This window comes from Saccoglossus kowalevskii, chromosome 6, assembly GCF_978046115.1.
Source record: "Saccoglossus kowalevskii chromosome 6, keSacKowa6.1, whole genome shotgun sequence".
Classification (NCBI taxonomy): Eukaryota; Metazoa; Hemichordata; class Enteropneusta; family Harrimaniidae; genus Saccoglossus; species Saccoglossus kowalevskii.
Genome location: NC_140646.1, coordinates 24,856,012 through 24,877,989, shown reverse-complemented (window position 1 = coordinate 24,877,989; position 21,978 = coordinate 24,856,012). Strand labels below are relative to the sequence as shown.

At 33.5% G+C, this 21,978-nt stretch overlaps 1 protein-coding gene across 1 annotated transcript in view; it reads right to left on the bottom strand.

Annotated features, from left to right (window-relative positions):
* Window positions 1–21,978, bottom strand: part of LOC102803250 (adenylate cyclase type 2-like) — a 121,619-nt gene that overhangs the window by 8,425 nt on the left and 91,216 nt on the right. The window contains exons 6-18 of the mRNA XM_085500250.1: window positions 21,130–21,241; window positions 19,987–20,114; window positions 19,423–19,581; window positions 18,825–18,960; window positions 17,791–17,955; window positions 17,066–17,124; window positions 15,803–15,820; window positions 13,792–13,872; window positions 13,278–13,347; window positions 12,010–12,192; window positions 10,001–10,129; window positions 1,695–1,802; window positions 1,089–1,264 (exon numbers count right to left, since the gene is read on the bottom strand). Coding sequence (XP_085356376.1) covers window positions 1,089–1,264; window positions 1,695–1,802; window positions 10,001–10,129; window positions 12,010–12,192; window positions 13,278–13,347; window positions 13,792–13,872; window positions 15,803–15,820; window positions 17,066–17,124; window positions 17,791–17,955; window positions 18,825–18,960; window positions 19,423–19,581; window positions 19,987–20,114; window positions 21,130–21,241 — 1,524 coding nt within the window. The remainder of the gene's footprint in view (window positions 1–1,088; window positions 1,265–1,694; window positions 1,803–10,000; window positions 10,130–12,009; window positions 12,193–13,277; window positions 13,348–13,791; window positions 13,873–15,802; window positions 15,821–17,065; window positions 17,125–17,790; window positions 17,956–18,824; window positions 18,961–19,422; window positions 19,582–19,986; window positions 20,115–21,129; window positions 21,242–21,978) is intronic.

Below are 21,978 nucleotides of genomic sequence, written 5' to 3'. Positions count from 1 at the left end.
ATGTCGTCTGTTGAAGCAACAAATTAATTAATTGTGGGGGGGGGGGGGGGGCTAATTTAGCAGTTTACAGTCAACCTTGTTTACATGGTAAAGCCACGGGTTTCATCCCTCTAGGCAGGATTTTTAAAGGAGAAGCTTTTAAAATGAAGTCTATAGATGTCACACAGGAGGGGAGAGGGCAATTTAGCAATTTTTCAGCATGTTGATCTTGTTTACATGGTACAGAGACTGCTTTCATCCCTCTAGGCAGGATTTTTAATTGAGAAGCTTTGAAAATCATGCCACACAACCAATCTATGCAAATCCTCAGATAAAAAAGTGAGGTTGCATTAATCATTGAATGTATTGTAATATACTGTAGAATGAATACAAGCAACCTCTCCGCTGAGATAGCTCCACTGTTAGCAATGCACATGACAAATCCGAGAGAGGTCCACATGTAGTACCTATATGTATAATATATCAAAGCAATTGGACTTGCGGTTTTAAACAAGAAGTCGAAAATATCACTTTTTACCAAAAATTACAAAAATATTCATCAAAATTAGAGAATTAAAGATATCATTATGAAATGAACAAATCTGAGAGAGGTCCACATGTAGTACCTATATATGTAATATCAATGCAATTGGACTTGCGGTTTTTAACAAGAAGTTGAAAATATCACTTTTTACCAAAAATGACAAAAATATTCACCAAAATTAGAGAATTAAAGATATCAACATGAAATGAACAAATCTAAGAGAGGTCTACCCAAGGTACATATACACCAAGTATCAAAGCATTCAGGCTTGTAGTTTTCAAGAAGAAGTCAAAAAAGTAAAACATTGACACGGACGACGGACGACGACGACAAACAATCACTCATATGATAAGCTCCGCTCGACAAAGTCGACAGTGGAGCTAAAAAGTAAAACATTGACACGGACAACGACGAACAATCACTCATATGATAAGCTCCGTTCGACAAAGTCGACAGCGGAGCTAAAAAGTAAAACATTGACACGGACAACGACGAACAATCACTCATATGATAAGCTCCGCTCGACAAAGTCGACAGGGGAGCTAATAAAATTGAGTGTACTTACCCTGTATTAAGGTAAAGTGTATAATCATAGGCATCAAACACCAATTTGTGTGTGTAGTTTAGAATAACGATATATGCAGTCAGAGCTGCCAACATAAATATGGCTTTCATCCAATATGTAATACGTAAAAACACCATGCTGGCAACCATTGCTAATATGCAACTAAATATAAAATACTGAAAAAAACAAACATCTTACATTAATGAGCATGAATTTGTCATAGTTAAGATAGTCAAAAGGCTGTTATTGTAAAATAATTTATTTTAGCTGGAATAAATTTTCGCTGAAAGGACTATTTCGGTGTTTTGTATGAAATTTATTTTCACTGAATTTTTACGAGTTGAATGTAAAATATATGTATATTCGCTGGATTTTATTTTCACTGAATTATTCCTTCAGCAAAAATTAATTCCAAGTGAAAATAAAGTATTTTACAGTATACTGTTACCTCATTTGTTTATATTTTTGTAATGGTACACAAGACTGCTTTAATGCCTCGATTTACTCAAATCTAATAATTAAAAGCAATTTGTTGTCGAGACAGAATGCAGTATAACATAATGAAAACCCCTGTAATCAAGTAAATATTTTATACATTTGACTTACAGTAGGGTATGGACAGGTTAATTCATAAGAAACAGTCTGATTCGCCTCTACTGAGTCATTATTTGATGACAGCTGTATTGATTCTGACGATGATACACTGCAACTTAACTGAAAATACAATAATTGAATGTGTTAGGAATTAATTATAAAGAACAACAGTCATCGCATCACATGTTTTTTTAAATATGTCCCAATGTATATGTGTAATTAAAATCACATAATTTTTCACTTTTTTTTTCAGAGAGAATCAAAACTTTATTTTGTTTAGTGTGCATACAATCAGCAATACCTTAAAGCATGGTGGTCGCCGCGCAGCGCGTGTTCGAATTACATGTAAATAAACAATGTATTTTACACGTGTTGTATACGTCGCTATGAGTCCCATATCGAACAGGTAGCGGCACGACGACTACTCCCTTTAATATAAGAAAGTCTGAATATCCTTCTATTCCAACGCATACAGTGCTATTAACAGTGTTACAACAGTAACATTTTCATGCTATTCAAATTTCCAAATCTTTGCTACACTATGGTAAGTACATGGAATTGTTCTATTATACAATTAATAATAGTCCTAATAGCTATTGATATATACAATTTGAATAAGGTAATTCTTCAATTAGAGAATGACTCAATTACATGGAATCATTACATTTTTTTTTTCGACCTCTTCCCCTAGGAAAAAAATTACATCAAGTATGGACTTTAAGATATCAGCTGTTCCAGCAGAAAAAAATAAATACAGTATGCCTGCCTTAGATGTACCTGCTTGTATTTGTGCAGTCTTGGGCATTTATGTACCAAGGTTTATTTTAAATCCGGTACATGTTATTAAGATATCAGAAAATTGCAAAATTTATGTAAATTAGGTAATTAATATGCATGTATTTCAAACTCTAAAGTTATCAAGTCTCTGGATGGTTCAAAAGCACCTATATACATAGTTCTATTTAAAATGAGTGGTATTGGAAAAAATATGTAATATATAATTTGGTTAATTGGTTAATTTATGCAAATGACTTAATTAGTATGCACAGAATTCAATCCCAAATTAAACACGTACACATGTACATGACTTAACCCCGAGAAAACCTATATAACATGTGGTAATTTAGATAATAGATAATTTCCCTAATTTATGAAAATCAGCTAATTAATATGTGTGGGAATCAGCTCTACAGTATTCCGGTCTGATCAATGCCAAGTACATCAAGCTACCAAGGTTCATTAAAATGTGTTGATATCAGTAGAAAAACAAAAAATTAGTTAATTATTAAGCAAATTAGAAAATTCATATGCATATAATTGCAACTTAAAACTGATCAGTTCTGTGCTTTGTTCCGGGGCATCCATGTAACAAGTTTCATTGAAATCCAGCAAGAGGTTCTTGAGATATCGATAGAACAGACACATACTGTAGAATACTTTATTTTCGCTTGGAATTTATTTTCACTATTTTCGCTGAAGGGATGATTCCGTGAAAATAAAATCCAGCGAATATACTTTTTTTCCTATATTTCACATTAAACTCATCAAAAAACAGTGAAAACAAATTCCATACAAACTGCCCAAAAAGCCTTTTCAGTGAAAATTAATTCCAGCGAAAATAAAGTATTCCACAGTACATGTTTAAGTGCTACGAACACAGTCAATTACTAGCAAGCTTATATTGTTGGGTTACTAATGATCTCTTCCTCTGAATGACCTCTAACATTTTATACATATAGTTGCAGAACATTTATTTATTTATTTTACACATGATTTCAGGTTAGAAGCATTCTGCTCCAATACGGAAAATTTAGTTTTTTGTTCAAAAACGTTTCACGGCTGCACTGCCAATGCACAAAGTATTTTTCATGCCCTAATTCTCTGTCATTTCTGGTGATTACTGATATATATTTCTGTAGATCATCAAGTCTTTTAATCCAAAGGCTTTTTCTATGTGAAATATAAGCTCTGAAAACCAATGATGATTTTTTTCTGAGAGAAAATTCTGATTCTGCAGGGCATAAAATAATAACCAAGGAGTGAATTACTGTAATTTGAATCATTATTTGGAAGTTTGGAAAATTCAATGGAAGAAGATTATTAAATGAGCCACATCTATTCGGATAGAGGGCTTGTGAATGAGCCATGCACTGAATGTGTATTCTATTACACCATTGTCAACACCAGTAAATTTTAAGGTGTCAATACTGACCATTATTCAACATAATGGATTCTCGTAAACTGCACTGAGTCTCCATTTGGATACAATGTTGTATGTTCGCTTCAAAGTAGTCAATTTAAATAACCAGCCTCTGGTGCAATGTAACTATACAGATTGGATAGCTGGCAATAACATCAACATGTACTCCTATGCTTTGAAAACTCTGGAAATTGCGGTAATAAAATGACTCCATACCCCTGAGTATGCACACATACACACAGGCAATCTGGCGGGAACTATGAGTAAATGTATAGTGTAGCAGTGTGAGGCTGAGGCCGAGGTCTGTGGCTAATGATGGCCAATATAATATTTTCTGGACTCTAACATTTTGTTTTTTTGGCATGATATCAATTGATGAGTTGACTGTAAGCAATTGCGATTTAAAGTTTAGCTGCAGTTTCGAAGTTATGCCTGTGGCGGCAACATTTAGTTTTCAAAAATGGGATTATGAAATGAGTGACAAAAATCAAAATCCTATTTTCATTTTGGGACGTTTCATTTTTCATTTTCATTTGCCAGAGGGCCTAGGTATGCCAGAGGAAGGTACAACTTCAAGAATCACAGCTAAAATATTAACTGTGATTACTTACTGCCAATTCATCAATTGAAATTACGCCAAAAATCAAAATGTTAGATTCCAGAAAATATTAGAATTCACTTGGCCGTCATTAGCCACGAACCAGCCGGCCGGCCAGCCTGCCACGAGATTATGAAAGTTCCTTGTTCATGTTAATTTAATTTGAAAGATGCAATAATGAAATAATGCATGATTTTATGTTTGTAAAATTGTACAAGTCTTCTTTGTTCAACAAATTATCAGACTTATAGTATTAATTTTTTTATAGATTATAATTGAATGTCACAGTTAGTTTGTTGTGTCTCCAGCCTTTTTTAATAATAATAATAACTTTATTACACAACTTAACCATCTGTGGGTTTAGTAAGGTAAAATGAATACAAAAGACAAATAAAATAAGACACACTAAAATTAAAATACACTGAAATTCAACATAGAAAGAAATACAAATTAGAAAATCTCTGAAAAAAATGATTAAACAGCAGCAAGGTTCTCCCAGACCACAGTTACATATTTATCTTTTAGAAAATTGTATTTTTTAAATAATATGACAAAGCCATATTATTTCCCATTATTTTCACAAGTCATTAATTTTTATTTTAAAATACTCCAAGACATGTTTTCTCTCTACTTCATAGAAATTGCAATCTAAGATGAAATGCATTTCATCTTCAATTTGATCTGAATTGCATTTTTTGCACGTTCTTTCATTTTCTGGGGTTTTTGGTTTACTCTTCCTTCCCAATTCAATTTCAAGGTTGTGGTCACTGAGCCTAAACTTTGCTAAAACTCTACGTTGGCTGAAGTTTTTCATTTCATTTAGATAGTTTTCTAATTCAAATTTTTGTTTAAATACACTATATGTTCTAAGTTTGTTCCCCTCTTTTTTATTTAATTGTTTTCTCCATGATTGAATAAATTCATTTGATAGCTTTGTTTTTACAACATTAGTTAGTTGATTAATATTGTTGATCTTGTTAGTTTCTTTTATTTTAGACAAGTTTTTTTCTCCAAAAATTGTTTTTATTTGAGTAATCCAGGTAGAATTATTTTGTATTTCCTTTAATGCACATTTTAATATGTGATTTTCAGGAAGCAAATTTATTCTGTACCAGTATTTAACCTTTGAAACCATTGCATTTATTTTTACTGGGAATCTACCTAGTTCACCCCTTATACCAACTGATTGTGTAAATTTACTAACACCAAGAATAAAACGATAATAATTATTACAAACTTGCTCTAGGTTATTTGTGTCATTTGTTAGTTCACCTGCCCAAATTTCTGACCCTTACATTAGAATGGGTGTAACCAACTGATCAAATAATTTTAAACACAATGAAGTTGAAATCACTTTATGACTAAGTATAGTTTGTCTAATGGCAAATAATGTCTTCATTGCTTTATTTTCTAGCATACAATGGTTTGTTTTAAATTTTCCATTCGGAGTGAATATCATACCCAAATAACAGAACTCCTTGACTGGTGTTATGTTTTTACCATCTATAATAAAAGTTTGGTTTTTGGTTTTTTTATTGCACTAATTACTTCAGACTTTTTAATCTCTTCGTTCAACACTGCATTGTAGTTTTTTAAGTTCTCCTTTGCTAATAAGTCTTGGTCAATTTTATTATTCTTTATGTTATTATTATTATATAGCTTATTAAAGTGATCCATAAAATTGTCATTTGTTATAATGGCATCAGATTTTCTATTTTCTGCATTCCTCAAACATTTTAGAACTGACCAATACTCTGTGTGATTGTTGTCACCCATTTCCTGCAACTGTTTTATTGTATTTTCTTTAAATTCTTTTTTCTTATTTTTGACTATTTTTTGTAATGTTTTTTTAATGTATAGTATGTTTAACAATAAAATTGTTTGGCTGATGAGATAATGTTTTTGCCAGTTTTATAAGTTCTCTTCTGACTTCATTGCACGTTTTGTCAAACCAAGGCGTTTTATATTTTGTATTTCTTTTTTTATTTTTTCCTTGTTTGACCTTTTTTAAGCTATTGTCAGCAATATTTAGTAGAATGTTTTTTAATTGATCAGTTGTTTCATTCACATTCATGTTTTCTGTATTACAATTAAGAAATGTATAAAGACTCTTTTCAACATTTTGATTTTGTAAAATATTTTTGAACTTATTTTTTGAGTCTTCATCCCATATGTATTTGGGAGGGAGTGGGTTTAACCTATCCGTCTTTTCATTGTTTCTTTCTCCCTTAATTGCCAATGTCATTTCAATTGAACAGTGATCTGACAGGTAGTTTAAGTCATTCACTTTGAAATGCTGTATGTATTTATACATGCTTTTAGTACATACACAATAATCAACCAAACTGGATCCAGCTGGATGATAACATGTATAATTTCCCACTAGATCACCTACTGTCCTCCCATTAACAACTATCATATTATTACCAATACAAAGATCAATCAACTGTTTACCAAACTTATTAATTTTACAGTCTTGCGTTTGCCTTTTACTGAAATTATCTGAGGTATAAGTAGTTGGAACAGGAATATGCAAATTGCCATCAAATGGTATGTTGTCAGTAAGGTTTCCTGTTCGACTGTTCATATCACCAATAATAATCACCTCACCCTGCTGGGAAAACCTTGCAATATCTTTTTCTAAAGTTTCAAAATAATCATGGTCGGAATGGTATACAGATACCCCAGACCATTCGTCCCGGTGTTATCGCTATCGCCACACGAGACTCCAGCTTGTCTCCTATACAATTTTCCTTCCGCCCACTTAATTTTAATATTCATATGACCTTTGCACTGACATCGATAGCCAATCGCATTCGACCGCGGACGTCACTCTAAATAAACAACTGAATAAATTAATATACCATATTTGGAAGATAGCGGGTAAATTCAACGTTGTTGGTGTGTTCCTTCGGGTTCCGAAGTCGCACGAAACGAGTTCATGTTCCGTTATCTTTCGCAAGTAAAACAGGTCGATATGTATTAAACATGGCATTTGTTTTCTTGTTTTAACCCCCTTATTACGCAAGCTTCCGTCGAAGTGGTGTTTTTTTCGACGATTTGTGGCATGTTGCAAAACGAACGAAACATTGCGGCATTCTTAGCGGTGGATAAGGGATAGCTGCAGTTCTGTAGCTCGCTTGGTTTCGCTGTCGGTTATTTTGTTCGTCGTGGTGTTAACGCGAAACCAGGGAGCTACAGTTCCATCCTATGCGAGTTACCATATTTTACCGACCTGAAATCAGGTCACAGCCGTTTTTTTTCATTATTTTCGCCTCAAGTTTCTACTTTTCTACTATCGATGGGTCCCGAAACTATTTCATCAATTATTTTGAGGGCGATTGTCCGAAATTGGTCGATTTCACGACGAAAACCGCGGAAAACTACAGCGAAATCCCCGCGTTTGCCGCCATCTTGAATAAGTTATCAAGGCGTCACAGTTTTCCCATTTCACGCAGTTTTCGTCGTGAAAACGACCAATTTCGGACAATCGCCCTCAAAATAATTGATGAAATAGTTTCGGGACCCATCGACAGTAGAAAAGTAGAAACTTGAGGCGAAAATAATGAAAATAAACGGCTGTTACGGCCCGACCTGATTTCAGGTCGGTAAAATATGGTAACTCGCATAGGATGGAACTGTAGCTCCCTGGTTTCGCGTTAACACCACGACGAACAAAATAACCGACAGCGAAACCAAGCGAGCTACAGAACTGCAGCTAGATAAGGGATCGACTATGTCGTCACATTTATGTCTCGTTTGAAAGAGAATAAACAACCGCTCAGAAAAATATGTTGCTAATATTTAAGTGCGGTGCCTTGAAATCGCCTGCCCGACGTCCAAATTTCAAAAGGATGTTCGATTTGCAATGACGACCGTTCATATGTACTAGGGGACGTTACTAATTACTACTAGGGTCGGTGTTTGCATTAAGAATTATAGAACAAAAGATCAGCAAAGCGGTGCTTTTGTCGGCGATTTTGTCAAAGGGAATATTGATAAAATGTTGCAAAACAGAATCGCGAGTTGGGTGAAAAATTGCGCTGGCGGCATTCTCAGCGATGGCGACACCCGAGAAACACCGTGTCACGGTGCATTCGTGCATCAGTACACCGAAGAAATACATACATATTGTTGCGGACAACTATTGTAGACTGTGTTCGTGTAGTCTTCGAGTTTGTGGACAGTTAAAGTCGTGTGTGAATTTATTCAAGCCAGGAAAAGCAGGAGGGATAACTTATGGAAATCGTCTTTCCAATTTGATCCAGTGCGACGTTGTGAAAGGAGCGACTCTGTCGTCTCATCTATGTCTAGTTTGTAAGAGAAAGATTGATAGCGCAGAAAAATCCGCCAATAATGTAAAACAGTGGCGTGAAATTGTCAGTCATTCTAATATCTCCCAACCTGTGAACGAAAGGGTTAAGCGTGCTGCCTTGAAATCGCCTGCCAAAACTAAAATGGCGCGTGTCACGTGACTTTGTTTACTAAAGATAGCGTGGGCGTTTGATTGACACTCAACTCATTAGTATTCCACCAATCGCAGCTACATCTACTTTCTGGATGTGCGCAGTCAAATTGTATAGGAGACAAGCTGGAGTCTCGTGTGGCGATAGCGATAACACCGGGACGAATGGTCTGGGGTAGTATACAGAATTCTCTGGCGGTATATAAATGCAACCCAGATAGATATCTTTGTCCAGAGAAAAATAACTTTTATCCAATTTGCACCACATAAAATCACTTATGTCAGAAGAAATTTTATGTAACCCATTTCTTAATGTTGATTTAAACAACAGTGCAACACATCCCGAATTTCTTCTGCTCCTATTAGATTTTCTTATCCTATCTGACCTGAAATGGCTATAATTTTCTACATCCAATACTAAACTATTACTACTGCTACCAAGCCATGTTTCTTGTATACAAAAAATATCATAATTTTGTACTACTGTACTAAAATCAATCTCAGTACATTTGTCATCTAAGCCATGTACATTCCAGCTGCCTAGCTTTAGGTATGTTCTATTAATTTGTTTCATTTTTTAATTACCTAACTGTGTACAGCAAACAGGTAGGTTGTAGGTCGAAATATTATATCTAAATAGTTACATGTTGTATATAAGAAAAAAAAAAATTTGGCATGTCCATAATTAAGTAAATGTAAAGATGAAAAAAGATTAATAATTTGGCATGTACTCATCATACTGGTGATTATACATATAATCTCTTCTTGGTTTAGTGTCTTTATAATATCCAGAATCATAATTGTAGTGTAGATTGTCGTCATATCTGTCATAACAATACATCCTTGGGGCATGTTGGTACAAGTCTCTTTTAATAATACATATATTATGTATAGAAACTATAATCTTATTATAAAATTTTAATCTATTTATATATATCAATTGTGGCAGTTTCAGGTTTAGGAAATGTGACTTCAATTAAATATCTGATCAGTTTTTTCCGTTACCCATAGTACATAGTACATATTGGGATTACCTTTAATTAGTGAGTACTTACAATATTAATGACGGCCATGACATAGATAATGATCACAGTGATAGATGCCAACAATCTTCTTAGCCATCGATTTCTTAGTACTGCATTAACTGAATCTGTTATCCATGATGGTGTTTGTTTACAGTAACACTTTATAAAGAGATATAGAGAAACAGAAGGGAAGGAGTAAACAAAAACAAATTGCCATCTTGAATCAATAAATTTCCAAAAAATAAGAATCTGCCTCTCATTATGTATTGTCATTGTACCAAGTTGATTTAGATCAGCTCATGCAATCATCTCAGAGAACTAGTGGCAGATGAGTTTATGTTATAGGATTTAACGATTTTAATCCAAGAATGATGCCAAGTAGCCAAATTCGATCAGATAAGAAAACAAAACAAGCCATGCATGGCACAGTCCCCGTTAGTTATCGAATTTAGGATACCGGTATATAGTTTTGTTTATAGTAATATAGCTGGAATATAACCATGTCAGAAATATGATTTTTTAACATTAAAATGATTGACATTTGTATCTGATCGTCAAACAAGTACTTGTCCATATTGAGAGATATTGCTCTGAAACAGCATTCAAAATCAGCCATTTTGAATATATGTATATATATATATATGATATTCATTATATGATGTATAACGAATATATAAAATTTGAATATAATCAGTCAAAGCATTTAAGAGATATGGCTCTAGAAGCCCAATCATTAAAACAAAATGGCCGCCAGTCAGCCGTTTTGAATCCAATCTGAAAAATAAAATGACGTGCATCAGGAACCTGTAATGATCTAATGTATGTTATAAGTTTGAACAAAATCCATCCATAAATGCAAGAAATGATTTTTTTAGCACAAAAATAGCCACAATTTGGCCACTTTGAAAAGGAACGTCAAACCAATATATCCGTATATCCATGACATGATGTATAATGAATATTAAAAATTTGAAAATAATCAGTCAAAACAAGTCAGAGATATGGGTCTAGAAGCCCATTCATTAAAACAAAATGGCCGCCAGACAGCCATTTTGAATCCGATCTGAAAAATAAATGATTAGCATCAGAAACCTGTAATGTCTAATATATGTACCAAATTTGAACGAAATCCATCCATAAATGCCAGAAACGCTTGATATTTGATGATTTTTTAGCACAAAAATGGCCACCATTCGGCCATTTTGAATAGGATCATCAAACCAATATATCTGTCTATCTATGACATGATGTATAATGAATATTTAAAATTTGAACATAATCAGTGAAAGCAAGTCAGACATATGGCACAAGAACCACATTCATTAAAACAAAATGGCCGCCAGTCGGCCATTTTGAATCTTATCTGAAAAACAAAATGATGCGCATCAAGATCCTATAATGTCTAACGTATATACCAATTTTGAACAAAATCCATCTGTAAACAGCCGAAAATGCTTGATTTTGATGATTTTTAGCACAAAAATGACTGCCATTCGGCCATCTTGAATCAGATCGTGAAACAAATTGATGTGCATATGTATAATATCATGTATGATGTATGTGTGAAGTTTGATTGTGATTAGTCCAGGCATTTCTAAGATACAGGTCGGGACGCACACACGGAAGCACGCATGGACGCACAGACACACGGAGGTCAAATCATAAGTCCTCGTTTTCGAACTGCGTCCGAACGAGGACTAATTAGCTGCATGTGTATCTTGTGATATAGTATCTGTGTACCAAATTTGAACATAAGTAGTCGCTGCATGCCAGAGAAACATAGTAAAAAATAAAATGGCCATTAGTTCGCCATCTTCAATTAGATTTAAAAAAAAAAAAAACTGCCTACCCAATATGTACTAAACTTGATCATGCAAAATTTGATTAAAATTGTCAAACTCATCTATGAGAACCGGTTGCAGACATGGCCATTCAGCAATATTTAGTGAGATCAAACAATATTGACATGCATTCTGAGTGAGTGATTCTGTTATGATTATAAAGACATATAAAAAGCACTGAATCATACAGATACTTACAAATATGTGCTTTGCAATGGCAATGAAGAGAATAGATAACAACAGAATACAAGACACCGCATAGCTTATGAACAACATCATTGTCTTCGGCATGACAATAAACTGCACAATTGCCATACATAGAAAGAGGATGAATGCACAGCCAAGATACGACTTGAAAAATGGGTCCTTCAATTTACCATACTGAAAACAACGAATAAAACAAAGTACATCTAGATCTGTTAATGGTGAATAATACACATTTACAGTGGGTGCAAGATATTTGCATACACTTGACTCCCGTACCCGATATCCCCAGACACTTCAATGGTCATTGTAGACTGACTCTCAAGTAAGTGGATATGTAACTTTATTGCGTCTATAACATTCACTGGAGTGTCTAGGAAAGTATCTCGAGATGTTGCAAAGTCTCTCGGTAATTGCCTTAGTACCGGGTACGAGAGTCAGGTGTATGCAAATATTTCGTGCATGTAACATCATTAGCCACCAGAATTTTTAAACTTGTCTAATTACATGTACAGCTACCAGATAAATTACTATCCAAATTGTGTTCAGTAATCGTTGAATCAGAACCAATCAGAAATAGTATTACTGGCATCTTTATATAGTAACGTAAGCATAAATTCATTAACAAATTTGTTCAAAGACGAGCTACCTGAACATGATTTTGATAGTTATTTGAACAAATGTAGTTGAGAGCACTGTATCTCAGTTAAATGAGATTTTACATTGGTGACAACCTGCTTGGTGTTAAACAGATTTTTCAGAGCATGCACAGAAAGTATGGGAATTTTGAAACTACCCCAGTGTAGCCATTGATGAAAAAAAACAATGGCAAAATTGGTACTTGAACTTGTAACAGATGTTAGTCAAGTATATGATTCACAAAAATAATGTCATAAAATCAGGAGACCATAACTTATCTTTTATTTTATTCTTTATGTCATGTAAATTTGAAAAAGAGTCAAACAGTAACGGATCACTGAACTTGACTTTATTGCTATATTAACCCCATAGCATTTTAAAGCAGAAAATGGTGGCCATTGAAATCGTGTAAAACTAGAGACGTCTGTAATGGAATAAAATAAATAATATAAATAAAAAATTTGCATGTATATAGTGCCTGAATCAATCACACTGTGTAATGTACGATTTTCCAAAATCTTTTGGAAGATGTTCAGACTTGATGAGCAGTATGTAAAAAAAATGCCCATCCTACAAAACATCCTACATTTCAAAACATATTGCAGTTTACAAAATTTACATACCTGTTTTTCTCTTTCTTCATCTAAAAATAACAATGTTCCTCTCATTATGTCTTCTGACTTCAACCACTGCCTGCGAAAAAAATAACATTCCCTATGATGCATGAAAAACCATACAAGGTAAAAGATGATTTATTGGAGCTTTGTGACTTCACATCAATATATGCATCAACTCTCGGAAACAAGAGTAATCAATTTTTAGCAATTGTTATCACTTCTGAATGTTGGCAATCATTGTGGCTGCTCATTTCATTTTTGGTTCAAATTTCATTGGCTAAGATTTTTGATTCATGATCCAAATTCATGCACACAAAATGCACCATTAAATACATGACATCACAGTCTGAAAACATCATCTCTATAATTAAATATTTTCTCAGAGAACTGGTTTAATCTGAGTTTACTTCGAAACTGCATGGAACAGTTGATCACTCAGTTGACAGCTGTTAACATCTTTAAGCCACTTGTAAAACTAAACAACATACTTTCAGTGAAATTTAATCACCAATTTACTTACTTTTCTGCTGCTTTGCCATCAATTGCTTCTAAAAGACGCTCACTAACCTTTCGCTCCATTACTTTATTCCTGTATGCTACCCTAAAAAATAATTCAATATCATGAATAATTGCGATAATTTTTGTCATTTTGTCATTTTCAAAGTAGTTTCTAACATCACTTGAGACAAACTGCATTTGCTAGTCATCTTTGTTTTAGTCATGATATTTTGGGTGAAAGGAAAACTAAGTATAGACATTTTATTCTATAGATCAATTGTTTATGTTGTCAGAAATAATGAAAACTACATAGCGTTTTCAGCAAAAATGGAATAACATTGTACAGAAAGCTGCATATGTATGAAAATTATTCCTACTACTTACTGTCTTCCTACAATCAGAAGCACAGTTGAGACCATGATACTTATTTATTATAGTTTAAAATCCAGGGAGAGAGCTAAAATTGTTCAGATAAATCCCTAATAGGACCTTGAAAAATAATTTGGATAATTGTCATTAGGATATATATTAAGGTCAATTTTATATTCCAAAGAAGTTATTACTGTCCTGTTTGACTAAAAAATGGCTCATTATGTCTTAAATTGATTTACAGGTAAATCTAATTTGATAAAAAAGTGGTTATTCAATCAGAATATGGTCAAATTCAATGTAAACAATGTAAGAGACTACAACTGTATAAACAATTTAGTACCAATCAGTGGTTACATTGCCTCAAACTATATCTGATCTACTATACCTATATACTTATCTACTATACCTATGTAAACCAATTGGAGTATGCTTTACTAGGAAGTGGTTTGTAACAGAAGTTCTGATTGGCTGATGATCCAGCAAAATTTGCATGAGATTTGCACAGGTCAAGTTAGTGACAAAGTACACTAGAATTGAATGCTACCACCATAGATTTTATACTACTCAACAAATTACATATACCATATTCCCCAAATGCTACCACCATAGATTTTATACTACTTAACAAATTACATATACCATATTCCCCAAATGCCACCATCATCTATTTTATACTACTCAACAAATTACATATACCATATTCCCCAAATGCCACCACCATCTATTTTGTACTACTCAACAAATTACATATACCATATTCTCCAAATGCCACCACCATCTATTTTATACTACTTAACAAATTACATATACCATATTTCCCAAATGCTACCATCATAGATTTTATACTACTCAACAAATTACATATACCATATTCCCCAAATGCCACCACCATCTATTTTATACTACTCAACAAATTACATATACCATATTCCCCAAATGCCACCATCATCTATTTTATACTACTCAACAAATTACATATACCATATTCCCCAAATGCCACCACCATCTATTTTATATTACTCAACAAATTACATATACCATATTTCCCAAATGCCACCACCATAGATTTTATACTACAACAAATTACATATACCATATTTCCCAAATGCCACCACCATCTATTTTATACTACTCAACAAATTACATATACCATATTCCCCAAATGCCACCATCATAGATTTTATACTACTTAACAAATTACATATATCATATTTCCCAAATGCCACCATCATCTATTTTATACTACTTAACAAATTACATATACCATATTTCCCAAATGCCACCACCATCTATTTGATACTACTAAACAAATTACATATACCATATTCCCCAAATGCCACCACCATCTATAATAGTTTTATACTACTCAACAAATTACATATACCATATTTCCCAAATGCCACCACCATCTATTTTATACTACTTAACAAATTACATATACCATATTCCCCAAATGCCACCATCATCTATAATAGTTTTATACTACTCAACAAATTACATATACCATATTCCCAAAATGCCACCATCATTTATTTTATACTACTCAACAAATTACATATTTTATAATCACCTATTGTTTAATTTACCTACTATGAATAATATTTTTATTACAAGGCTATTACTTAATTAGAATGCAAGTCTGGACAGTAGCAGATACTCACGGAATATCATAGTGAACACTGGAATTAGAAACATTAACATAATCAATCTATCAATCAATAACTAACTAAATAAACGGTAAATAAGTGAAATTAATAAATGAATGAATAAACAAAAAGCAAATAAAACAATAAGAAAATCAATTAATAAATGAATGGATGACAATTAATGAAACAATGAATGAACAATCAAACTTTTATTTTTTTTTTAGATTAGTTTCTGTAATTGCTCTTTTAATAATTACAGGTAGTCACAAATTAGTAATGAGATCAGTTTTCATAGGTGGTGCATAGCGCCCTCAAGAACCTATCTGAGAATGAGTGTAAGGAGCCACCTACAGAGGGCAGGCTCTATAACCAGTCTGAAGATCAAATAGAAGACTATTGAGTTTGGGGGTAAGTATATGAGGTTATTACAAGCCATCTTATGATTAATAAAATATATTACAAATCAATTATATTATTTAATTCAAAAGGTCTATAATATCCTAAAGTATGCGCCATTGTTATCAGTCAAAAGCAGGCACATGAACGTTTGATATAATATTGGCCTCTCCCAGTGTATTTCTTGTCTCCAATATCATTTTTTGTGTTACTGGCTTCTTAATCCTTAACATCTGGGGCATTTAGATTGTAAAAGGATGGCAACACTTCCCAATGTGTTTCCCCACTGGGGGCTAGGTAATTTGATTTTAGTTATTGTCTGTAGCTTCTGCAAAAAACAAGAATTATTGTTCCAAAGTGGCTGTCAGCCACTTGGAAACGCTAACTCTTGATATCAGCCTCCAGCGAGGACAATAACTATATAATAATTTAATTCATTGGTTGGTTTGTACAACAACAAAAGCTCTGAAGTCAAATGTCTCATACCAGTCACTGGTAGCATCAGACTCGTGATCGGTAGACCCAAGTTCAAATCCTACTTTAGGCTGAAAGGGTCGACCTCTACCCTGGGTGAGTGTGCCACAGACTCAATGGGAAGGCCAATTCCACTGGCTGAGATTCATTCACTAACTGACTTTTGGGGAACCTGGTAAGGTCCATAGGTGTTTGTGTTCGACCCAGCCTGGTTGATGCCAGGGTAGAACATTAAATAGTCATATGTCTTTCTACATTCAAATATTATTTACTTATTGCCAAAATAAAATATTTGGTGTGTTGGAAATCTATGTATATTAATTTATTCAAACTTAATTTAGTAGAGACCTGCATGTAACAGATAGTCATTCATGTTATGTGTAATTCTACCATTATCATTCCACTTACTTTGACTGATGATCAATGTTAGTCATTGCCAACATATTAACTTGCATAGCATATAAGCCCTGGAAAAAAAAAAAAATTTTTTAACTAAATAAAAAATACAAAACTTATTTAAAATTGTAATTTATTTTTTCTACTAAAGCACAATACAGAGAATGTATAACTCTGGTTTTAATATAGTCAATTATTATACATGTACATGACATGTGTCACCATAACACTATAAGTTACAGCGTGCTGTAATTTGCGGTATTTTACAGGGTATTTTCATCCTACCATATTAGGAAATACGAATTTCAAATATGGAATGATTATGTGCGTAAGCGTCCTCTAATAATAAAAACAAAAATGGCTGCTGCAGACTTTGACCGGACTCCACACATAGAAGTTCGCTGATTCTGTTCTAAACTTTTTGGATTTCGGCATTCCCATGGTATATCCTTGGAAGGAAAAGATGTATAATAATAAGGTTATTACGAGGATACTGCATAGTATGCACTCAGAAAGTACACTGTTGCATCGACCTCCACTGCACATCAGTCAATACTCCCGCTGTACTGTCTTCGTGCATACTTTTTGGTACTAGTATCCTCATAATAACCTCATATTTTTATATTCCCTGCATTTGACATTTGTGTAGACCTCACAGGTATATATTTTTTTTATCACCATTGAACAGAGATACTTGAGACATTATCAAGTTGACAGCAGCCAAGAAACAAACTTACCGATCCAACACCTTTACCAGTCATATTAACTTCAGATAGATTAGCAAATGGTTTGTCTGCACCCCAAGTTTCTAGATATCTGGCGACTTTCCTGGCTGTTGATTTTCGTCTTTTTATTCCAGATGCCTTTCTGTGGGTTGTTGACGGAGATGGCGCAACAGTACACTAATAATCAAAAAAAATAGATTGCCTTGTAATGAGTCTAAAAGGTCTACCATCAATGCAAAACATAAATTAGTTATTACAGGGTTTGCGCTAATGTCTCGGCAAGACGAGTCCCACTTACAAAATTTAAAAAAATTTAAATTTCACCCTGGGTAACTTTATTAGAAATTGGATCCTAGCTTGCCTGCAAAACTGGGTTCCTCTTCAATAATTGGAGTCTGGGAAGCAAAATATGGAGTTAACGCAATCCCTGAGTTAATACTGTGATACACCATCAAAAAAATTGATCATATATACTATGACTATTAAATAATATAATTTTATTTCCCAAAAGTATATAGTAGAACTGCACTGCATGAATTATCTGAATGCTATTTTATTTTATTCCCTTGTCCACAGTTGTACTTGCATCAACCTATATTGTAACTACTGGTTATATAAACATTTTCACCATATACCGTTCTACATGTTTATTAAAACAAAGTCAAACACCATATTTACTAGCCCCTTCTCCACAAGCTTATACATGAATGAAAATACTTTATGAATGGAAACACCAGTCTGTATCTCAGTCTGTCAAACAAGGTTTTAGAAAAATAATAGATATATATATATATGCAAGGAAAGTGCATTATGTATGTATTGAAAAGAATGAGGTGACCTGACTTAATTCAGATATATCTTCAAAAATCAAATCATGCTACACATGTTAGTGAGTTTACTGGACAGGGAATGAGGATCCAGAACAGGATATTACTGTAAAACAAGTTTTGTAGTAGCTAGTGAACATTGATGTTCATGAAATTATGTTTACATAGGCACACTCAAATCATCAAATGGCGGATAGGGTTTGCAGTTCGGTTTATTACCTTAGTAGGAGGTATCACAAGATAAGTTTCTATATTGAGATCTCCAAGATATTCATCACGTTTGCCGCCGTTTCCTGGTTCCACTTCATATTTACCACCAAGTTGACACAAAGTAGCTTCTGTAATATGGGTTCGGCTACAACAAAAGATGAAATAAAGGTCAGAATCTCACTAGATCAAAATTTATCCACATGGATTTTGTCAAAAATCAGTAACTGTATTCTTTTGCAACTGATCTACTGGAGGACATTTTTAAAAACAATATAAAATCATTGAAAATACAAGTATGCAAAAGCTAAAAAGAGAAACTTAAATTCTCAAAAACAAAAGTTTTATCAACATAGACAAAAGAGGGCAGTATCATGGACTACTGTCAAGACGCACAGAATGTACACGTTTAATATGATCTTCCAAAACACATAACATTTACTTGGATTGTCGGGTATTGGATATCTAAGTCCAAAAACTGGTCCTTAAAAAACATATTTAAATTATTATGTATATGTGACCTAAAAAGCACATGGGGTTGATAAAACAACAATATTTTATCCCAGGAGCCGCTCTTCTGATCTATTTTGCCAACACATTATCAACTTACCCTGGTAACCCTCCTGATTCCATATGATTGGCTAATGTGACATCATGTGACCATACATCATATTGCCATTTTCTAAGTCCTAATACGCCACATAGTACATTACCAGTGTGTACACCAACTCTCATATTAACATCTACACCGGTGGCTTCTCGTACAGTTCTATTATCAAGAAATATTGAATGAAATTATAAAGCTATAGGTATATTCTCAACAACTTGTTGAGGGAATATGGTATGTTACACTAGCATATATTTTTTTAATAGTAATAGCTTAATAATATGCATCTATCAGCTGGGTAGATTGATGCTAGGTGGGAGTGGGAACAATTGTACTAGGTTGCTGGTTACCTCAGCAACTTTCTGACTGAGTCATGGCACATAAATTATGGCACACAAAACAATGACTTCGCATGCAAACACTCTATCAGACATTTTTTTCAAAATATATGTCAATTTTTTAAATTTGGAAAAAAAAAAAACTCTTGGGATAGCATCTGAGTACTAACAGCATTGAATGAGATGCACATATTTAATGTAACCATCTGTCAAGATGAATAGTTCTTACCGTATGGATTCACACATTGATAAGCCCATTTCAACACAGTTCTCAGCATGAGTTGGTCTTGATATAGGTAAGCCAGATACACAATAATAACAATCACCTAAAATCTTAATTCTCATACAGTTATTCTCCTACAAAGTAAACAATTACAAACTCACATTTAAGATTGCATGTCAGGAACATTCAAATTCACAATAAAGTATTGCAGAATTGGAACAGCACTCGGTAGTCGAAATAACTATTCATTAATTTTTTTAAAAGTCAAAAATCAGTATGACATACTGTACATGTACACTTTCAAACTTGATCACCGATATATTATATTCTAAACTTAGTTATATACTGTCCACAATCAATAAAAACAACAACAAATAATTAGTTTTTTGGGGAATTCACCAAAATGTTGCATAAACACCAGCAAATGTGTTTCTCTATTTCAAAAAAAAAAAGTTTTTTTTTTTCATTTGTTTTTAATTAATTAATTAGATAAATAAAATTTTTATTGAACTTTATTTTATTTTTCCAATTTCGCATTTAAAATGAAATAAAGTTAATAATAAACTTTCCTAAGTTTGATATGTTTGTAGTTTTGAAGTAATTCTATCAACTAATAATTTCTGGCTGTGCTACCAATTGCATATGAACAATACCGGTACTGGCGATGGACGTTAGGTGGCAAAGTCTCTAACAACTAGAACAAAACTACTTTTTGTGGGTGTGCTGTATTTTGTCTTGTGCATGGACGATATGACTACCACAACAGCAGACCTCTTTTGACCCTTAGGATTAATAATTGCAAAACCAATTCAACCCATTATTCTTTATCAACATGTAATGTTTAATAGATATCTGCTGCAGAATTGCTGAGAGAAAGCTGCAAATGCAGAGTGACAAACAGATGGATAAACAGATGAACCCAAGTAAGTAGTAATATGAACTAACCTCTTTAAAGTGAGAGGGGTGTCACCTGCCCATGCCCGAGAATTGAGTCCCAAGCGATGATAACAACACACGCTAAGAACGCAAAGGCTCATGGGTAGACGTTTGTTTGTAAACAGTGAAACGCTATGGCCACCTGATGCATACGTAGGTGACGACTCCCCCACTTTAAAATTTAACTAAGTTTAAAATTTTAAATTCACCTACCTCTGCCAGTTTATCAAATCTTCCGAACAATTCATTCAATGTTTTGACAAGCTCTGGTGCGGAGCATTCACTTGCTAATGCAGTGAAACCAACAATATCTGCATATAAAATACTATGAAGAAAACAGTGAATATATGCAGTATTTGAATCCTACAGAAAAGAATGTGCTGCCCACCACAAGTATAGTAAACACTGCCCTCAGTGGTAGCAACAACAAATGCATTTGTTTGGTTTTATTGTGTATACCGATGTTCAGAAAACCCACATACATGTGGTCACTGAACTACATGTACTTTTTGCACAAAAAAATAGCTCTATTCTCCATGAAAATGGAGATTTTTGAGCAATTTACCATATATTTATCACCCATGTTTAATGGATTGAATGTCTACAAGAATGATGGCAATTGCAATCGAACTGCAACACAAAAGAATCCCATTTCTCTATATATTATATTCATTGTGCTAATTAGGCTTTAGTACGGGGGCGGTCTGACTCCTTTATTGGAAACAGAAATTTAGTTGGTTTTTCCCATAGCATACCCGACAAAAATTTTGAAACTCTTCCACGACATTAACTAAATTTATTAAATTTATAGTTGTACTTTATTTTCACTATACCATTCCTAATTAGGTTTTACACAGTGAGTTAGTTCTGACATGATACAACTGCAACAGATCTGCTACATGTATGTGTAAAACAATATATGAATCCAAAGATTCCACTGGAATAATAACTTTAGAAATTTCGGTCAACCACGAATTGGTTATTTACTTGTATCTTTTACATTCTTTGCCTGTCAAACAATATTCTGTCTCTATTTTTAATATTGAATAAAGCTATTTTTAT